Source organism: Phodopus roborovskii, unplaced genomic scaffold (genome assembly GCF_943737965.1).
Source record: "Phodopus roborovskii unplaced genomic scaffold, PHOROB, whole genome shotgun sequence".
Classification (NCBI taxonomy): Eukaryota; Metazoa; Chordata; class Mammalia; order Rodentia; family Cricetidae; genus Phodopus; species Phodopus roborovskii.
The window spans coordinates 6465354-6473319 of NW_026126447.1; the positions used below are offsets into that span (position 1 = coordinate 6465354).

Below are 7966 nucleotides of genomic sequence, written 5' to 3' on the forward strand. Positions count from 1 at the left end.
TAACCCATGGAAGAGTAGCATTACTAAAGAGATTATTTTGATATAATTTACTGGACATACTTTGGTGGAGAGACCTAAATGATAAAGATTACCACTTTTGAGCAAATATTTACTGTGATTCAAACACGTGTGGACCTTGGTATAACCTTTATTTTCTTTATCACAATTTAAAAAAAAAAAATTCTTTTTAAAGTTACAAGTGCAGATGGTGTAGCTGTTTCTACAAAAAAAAAAAAATTATAAAACCAGGTAAACTGAAATCTATATTTTAAAGAGACCTAAAAGTAGCCACAGAAGTACCTTTGCCAAAATTAACAATAAAGATATTTTTATATCCCAAAAAAGCAAACAAAAAATCAAAACCAAGGCAAAAAGCATAGATTAAAGCCATATGCAACTGAAAATGTCATCTTTCTGCTAAACAAGATCATCATCTCTATTTAGTACTGCTCTATGAAGTACTCCTAGAGCAATAATCTCTCTACCCATAATTTACCCATCAGTAAAAACAGCATTATAATACTTCAGTCCATTCTTTTTATAATGGTGCCAAGACATCTGGAATGTAATGCACACATGTTTAGAATGTTGAGATGAAAAGTAAAGTGCATTTTAATTTTATGAGTCTTTAGCTAAATCAAGATTAAAAAAAAAAAAAAAAAAGACCTAGTCAGATTATTTCAATGTGTAAATTTTCAACTAGCCAGAAAGCTTCCTGGAGACATTATTGAAAAGATTCTAATGTTATGGAGATTGTGCTATTCCAGAAACTAATCAGACTAAGGAATTTCTACACAAAACTAGGCACTAAAGCCAGGAATAAAACAAAGTAAATCTAAGAAGTTCCTATATTTGAACCTAAAGATAATTCAAACAAATACATCCATCAAAGCAAGATAAACTCTGATCAAAAAGATGAATGACAGTTTAGAATCACAGCCATAAATCACTATAAAGCAAAAAGATAAAGGCGAAGGTACAGCACATAAGAGACTAAATATCAAAGAGCACTGCTTCTGGCCCTCCATTTTTTTATTTATAAAACAAGGGTTGAGGTTACAGTTCAAAGGCAGAGTATGTACTTCTTGAGTGCAAGTGCCTGGATTTAATCCCTAGCATCAGAAAACAAAATGAGGATCATACTATATAACTCAGTCAGTACCTCACTGTTCTAAGAATTAAATAACACATGTAAGATATTTTGTGCTAGAAGCACAGCATGTTTGCAATTACTGTTATAGTGTAATTCACAACTCTCAAACCTAATGCTAAGTAGTAAAAGATCCAAAACCAAATATTTTTTCTGTAAATCTTAGTAGCAAAAATACCAAGATTTAGAACATATACCAAAAGGGGCTCAAGCTTCATTAGCCTCAAATGGACCCCCCTGCTAACAACAACAGGATGAGGCCCAGCCACTGATAATCTGTACTTCAGTCTGGGCCTGTGACAGGTGAGACACAGAGCCCACTAGACTCCCATCTTGTCTTCAAATGAGAAGGCTGTGCAGGACTTTCCAAGTCTCCCGGGCCCACCTGTCTTTACACAAATGCCCATGTTTTCCCTCTAACCTACTCCAATTCTCAGGGTGTAGAGGGTAGGTGGGACAGCCCAATTCTAGGACCAAGCCACAACTAGTCCAGAGAAGGGACAGGGTTTAAGATGGGCATCCAAACTACAGCTCAGATGAGGGGGTAACCCATAAAGCTTTAAGCAGTGCTGACAGAGAATCCTCCAGCTCTGGACTACTCTTAATATCAGTGTCCTGGAGTCCCTCTTCCAAGACAGAGGAGCCTGCCTCTGGGCACCTAGTCCTCTTTCCAGATAGACACAGGCACAGAGAAATATTGACCACAGGATTCTTCTTTCCTCATTTGGCAGGGTTGAGGCAGGACTTTGCTCTACCTCCTCCCCTCCTTTGCCAAATGGCCACAAGCAGAGATAGGGCTCAGTGTGTTTTTTAAAACATTGGCCAGTTGTTACAAGGCCTGGGCTCAACAAATATTGAAAAAAAAAAAAACTATTATGAATCCAGGTATAATGGCGAGCTCCTATAATTCCAGTTACTTAGGCTGAGGCAGAAGGGTGGCTTGAGTCCATGAATATAAGGCCAATATGGGCAACGTAGTGAGCCATTATCTAAATGTGGGAGGGAAGTCCTTGCATGTATTCAAAGACAGGTAAAGAACCAGTCTATGTGTCCTGAAGCCCTTCCCTGAATGTGTATCCCAACAAAGCCTGACCTGATCAAATGTAAGGCATGGTACTTATTTAATTGAATGTATATGTTGATATGAGTCTTCATTAGTCTAGCTACTAGATATTCTCCTAGCTTCACTATGATATATTTGTCAACTTTCTAAAATCTGAAATATTCTCCAATATATCAAGATGTACAGGTTTTAGATAAAAGATTCTGTATCTTTATTATCTTTGGATACTCTACAGTTTGTACTTCCACAAAATAAATGTTACAGACACAAATAACTACATATAATAAGATTCTGAGCTTTAATATTAGAGACTGTTAAGAGGATCCTGGGTTTCTAGAATGTTCCTTTCAAATTGATTCTAAAGAACTAGGCATGGTGGCACATCCAGTCATGGGAGATAGCATCAAGAGGATGACAAGTCAGAGGTCAGCCTGATATATACAGTTAGACTCTATCTTAAACAAAACTAAGTAAATATAACAAATCAAATAGAATCCATTTGTAATATTGTATTCATATATCATAATAGACATAGACATTTCAACTAAATTCTGGGAGTTGCTTAGAGAAAATCTATTTATTCTTGTAGTCTGACTCATAAGTAAATAATTAACACTCCTTATGGGGTATAAATGTACCCTGAATCATGTACATCACAGAACTGAAGAGCTGGAAGAAAACCTTAAGAACTAAACTGAACTATTATCCCTTCCATTCCAAACTGTTTTAACATCCATGAATTTCTTTTTCCAGTAAGGTAAGGATAACCTGCCCTGACTTGTCCTTAGACTTGGTCTATAGCAACACCCTGCAAGTCATGTGAACAACCTGAATGTAGTACATGTAGACACATGTGGAGCAAAAAAAGATTATCTGAATTGAATATAATCTATCTTAAGAGCTTGGCAAATGTTTCAGATTATATTTAGAAAATCACAAAAATTTCTAAGTCCAGATAAACGATAATTTATCTAACACATATTTTTAAGAAATATATACAACTTAACATGGTCAAAATATATTCAATGAGTCAACAACATAATTTAGCTGCAGAGTGTGTGTGTGTGTGTGTGTGTGTGTGTGTGTGTGAGAGAGAGAGAGAGAGAGAGAGAGAGATACTGTCCTTAGGGAACTAAATACATAATCAGTATTGTACCCAGAAGAAATAAGGTAACCATTCTTTCTGCTTTGAGCTATGCTAAAGTACATCTAGACTATTAGGTTCAATTCTATTCTGTGTTTTAGTAGAGTCACACAAAGACTGAAAAGATTCAGAATAGAAGTGACCAGGATAGTGAAGAAATATGAAATCATGCCAAAGACCAAATGAAGAATTTAGCTAAGACTCAGAATATGATCACATCCACAAAATCTGAATAAGTGCACAGGGTAAACAAACTTGTTGTATGTGTTCTCAAAGGCCAGATTCTGCCTAGTTAAATGTTAGGTACAGGCAGAGGTGTTCCACCTAAGGCTATAGAAGTATTTCTTAATATGTAGAGCCATGCTGGGCTTTGGTGGCTTCTAAGCTCCTACTAGCCTTGGAAGTCTATTTAAAACAAACAAGCAGGCAAGCGTTTGTCGTTACTTCAGGGCCTCACTGTTGATTATTACTCGCTAGTAAGATCAGAGCATTTCTCTCCACCCTTTATCCAACTAATCTGTAGAATGTCGTACCAGGTTTGTGAGAGGAAAGTGCCTGCTTGCTGGGTAATTAGTTTCAGTTTGCAGATCAGTGTCCTTGTAAACAACTGGGCCCTAACTAATGAGTAGGTAAGAGGTTTCAGCTAAATCTCCAGGAGAGAATTCTTCTTACTGATTCATATAGCCGCTATAAGACCTGTCCAATCAAATGATACAGTGAATGGTATCCAGTTCTCATAGAAATGTTGAAATAAAATTCTACAACCATCTTCCCCAATGGCAGGAAATCCAGCTTTGCAAGCCAAATCAGCTCTCTAAAATGCATAGAGAAGTGTTCCACTGTTGAAGAGTTATGCTTACTATTTGAAGTGGAATGGAGTACATGGTACAAGTAAAAAGTTCCACTTGATTATATCACTGTAAGGCCAAAATTGCCTACCAAAAGGCCACAAAGTCAGTCAAGCCTTTGAGAACTAAACAGACAACAGAATGAATTCATAGAAGACTCTCAATTACAGATTATTTAACAAAGGTGAATGACCTCGGTTTGATATCCTCAAGTGTTTGCTACAATAAAACAATCATTCCTATATTAGCCCATAAAAACTACTAAAAAAAGTTCAAATTGATTAATATTCATCACCCCATCTTTGCTTCACTTAAGGTTGAATTGAATTCTAAGTACTGATTTAGTATCTAAGTATCAGCGAATATAATAAATACATGATAGGCTTAAGAATACATTCTTCTCTGTGATTTTCAAAGCAATACACACACACACACACACACACACACACACACACACACACATATATATATACGAACTGGTTAAACAAGTCTAATTCTGTGTACATTTACAATGAAAAAATACAACTATTGGAAGGAATAAGGTAGAATCTTACTGACATGAAAGAAATAAGTTTTATGTTACATAGTTAAGTGAATACATCAAGATGAAACAATATGTATAGAATTATTGTATTTTACTTTTACAAACAATTTGATTGTTTTGATGGTGTCAGAGATGGTACACACTAAGCAAATATTTACCCCTGAGCCCTAAAAATTACTTTAAAGTATTTTTGTATGGATATATGCCCAGAAAATTGTTTCAAAGATCCAATAAACTGCTAAGAGGAGTAACCTCTAGAGACTGGGACTTATCTTTTTGTTTGTAGGCTTCTGATTATTTCTTTTGACAGTAAGAATTTAAAATAATAAACGTGAAGTGACATCGACTGTGTGTTTATTTATCAGATACTAACAAAAGCAAACAGTTTCTACTTAAATATGGTGTGCTTAAAACTCCAGAAATTCTAATATCCTTTTTCTATTTATTAAAAGCAAAGTACAAAATCACAAATTCTCACTCAGCTTCTCTAATATTTTTCGATCAGAAAAAAAGAGCTGGTCATAAGTGAGAAGCGACAGATGTGATGCTTGTCACGTTCCAGGAACTATTCTAAGCACTAAGTTAGGTATGCGTTAACAGTGAACTTTTCCTTTCCTCTCCTAACCTCTCTCCACTGTTTTTGTCTTTTTTGATAGAATCTTGCTATGTAGTCCAGGTTGCCTTAAACAGTATGTAGCCAAGACAAGCTTTGAACTGACCCCCTTGTCTTTGCTTCCTCAGTACACACTATACACACTCAGCCCAACTTTCATAATTTACACAGCAGAACTCAGCTGTGATAACCTTCAGCTCAAGGCTGAAGAAATGAGACCACAAGGATTAAGTGATCTGTCTATACTTACATAGGCAAAGGAACAATAAGCTGGAATTCAAACCTAAAAATGGACTTCAGAGCCTCAACTAAACTACTAGTCTAACTTTAGTAATATGTCAATCTCTTTTTATAAAAGTCAAATAGTATCACAAGTTAAAAAAAATAGCTAGTTAATACATTCCTGGAAACTGAAAGAGATCCAAATGTGGCTTCTTGGGGGTGAATAATCTGCATTCCTATTTATGCCTTTGCCAAGCTCCAACATACAATTCAAGACTTAACCATCTGGGGAAATATCTTCTACCAACTCAATTATAGTCCAAAGTTCATACCTGACTCCACAGTAAACCACCGAGCCAAAGAATTAGGTCAATGATCAGATCAAGCTAGACATGTGCTTTGAGCAATTCTCCACCCCAAATGCAAAGCAAAAGATCTCAGAAACTTGATGAATGTCTTAAAGAGGTAAGAGTTATTGGTTGAGTCCCTGGCCCACTTGTGATACAAAGGGATGAAAGAACAGCAGTTGACTCTTAACTTTGCTTAAAGACTTTCACTAGCAGAAGAGCTACATTATCTATTGTGAGCTGAAATTGGCATATCAGCATCAGCAGTAAAGAATATCCCAACTTAAAAAGAGCAAAAATGGCCATCCTTGCTTAAATAGCATTTGCCCAAGCACTGACCTTGGAACTCAGACAAAATGAAGTAGTTAGAGGAAGGGATTTAACCTAATTTAATAAACATGCTCAACCTAGATACACACCTGTCCCAGATGACTACCAAGTCTACTTATTTGCAGAGAAAACATGGATTACAATGCCGGTTTTATCTTTAATTTCAGGCCTGCTTGTAAGCGAAATTCCCTCTGTATGTATGTGTGTGTACACACACACACACACACACACACACACCAGCATCTGTAAACTACACCAGTGAAAAAGAAACGAACAAGGAAATTGGAGCTCTGGAGGAAACGCTTTAGGTTTTACCTGTGCATTGACAGAGCACCATTCTAGCTTTCAAACTTCCCCGGAATAACCCAGGCAGGGTGGCCTTCTGGGCGGATCCCAAAAGTTTACATTCATTCTGGGGACTAAAAAAAACCCTGTTTTAAGAAGACACACTAAGAAGCCGCTCCCTCCTCCGGATGGAGCACAGCACCAGCAGCGGGTCGGGGGACAAAACACTTTCTAGATTTGGAGGGATTGAGGTTGAGTCTAGCTGGAGCCTGGATCTTCCCTTGGGAGAGTCTAGATCAAGCGGTCAAAATGGGGCAACAGAGGCTGGGGTGAAGATAGACAGTGAATGGGAAAGGTACAGAGGTCGAGGAACTGCTGGGACTCACCTGGGGGAGGAGGAGCAGGGGCTTCGGTGGCAGGTGCTGTGGGCGGGACGCCGCTGCTGCTGTCCCGGGACTCGGCGGTCGGGGTCCAGGGAGTGCTGGGCGCCTGAGCGGTAGTGACTATGGGGGTGGTCGGCGCCTGGCCAGCTGTGCTCTCAAGGGTGCTGGTCGCGGGGCTGGAGGGTGGTGGCTCGGTGGCAGGAGTGCGTCCCTCCTCCGAAGGAGTAGCGGGCGAGGGGCCTAGAACCGGGAAGGTGGTGGCAGCGGGTCGCTCGGTGGTGCGGAGAGGGGTGGTCTCCGGGGAGCCGGCTGCCGGGGTCGCAGTCCCGGCTCTGCCGACTGTGGTGCGCGTGGGGCCGCTCCGAGGGGCCTGCGTCGTGGGAGCCGCGGCCTTGGGGAAGGGGTGGCTGGCTTGGTCCCGCAGCCCCGAGGTGGGCGACGCGACCACCTGCCCCTCCGCCCCGCTGCCACCGGTGACATTCCCCGCCAAGGCTGCTGAAGCCGCGGCGGCCGCCGCGCAACACAACAGGGCGAGGCCGCCCAGGCTCGGCAGGCTCCTCATGGCGCGCTCGGCTCCGCCATTCATTCATTCATCCAGTCGGTCGGTCAGTCATCTTCTCTTCCCTGCCGTCCGACCAAGGAAGCCGTCGCCACCGTAGCGGCCACCGAGCGCACCATCGCCACCTCCCTCTGACAGGCGGCCGGCCCCGCGGGCGGGCCTCAGAGCGGAGAGAGAGACCGGGCGGAGCGCGCACTGCCCGCCCTCCTCGATTGACAGCCAATCTTGACCAATAGGAAGCCGCGCCTACCCACGTGACCCGCCCGCTTCCCGGCCTCTTTGTAACAGCGCGGACCAATCAGAGGACGCAGAGGGGAGCAGGCGGGACGTCGGGAGGCGCGAGCGGCGTTGGAGCCGGCCAGGTTCGCGGCTGCCCCGGCTTTGTCTACCCACAGAGCCGGGCGCGGGCCTCGGGCACTCGGCGCCGCCGAGCAGACAAAGGACGCGCCTCGCGCGGCAGACGCCGGGCCAAGTCATC

At 41.5% G+C, this 7966-nt stretch overlaps 1 protein-coding gene across 2 annotated transcripts in view; it reads right to left on the reverse strand.

The window, feature by feature from the left end:
• Megf9 (multiple EGF like domains 9) overlaps nt 1-7660 on the reverse strand; it is a 99325-nt gene extending 91665 nt beyond the window's left edge. Inside the window, exon 1 of one of the 2 annotated variants that reach the window (XM_051188039.1) lies at nt 6933-7660. In XM_051188039.1, coding sequence (XP_051043996.1) covers nt 6933-7515 — 583 coding nt within the window. In that variant the 5' untranslated portion in view covers nt 7516-7660. The remainder of the gene's footprint in view (nt 1-6932) is intronic. The other variant, XM_051188038.1, reaches the window with a different exon arrangement.
• Between the last annotated feature and the right edge of the window lie 306 nt (nt 7661-7966).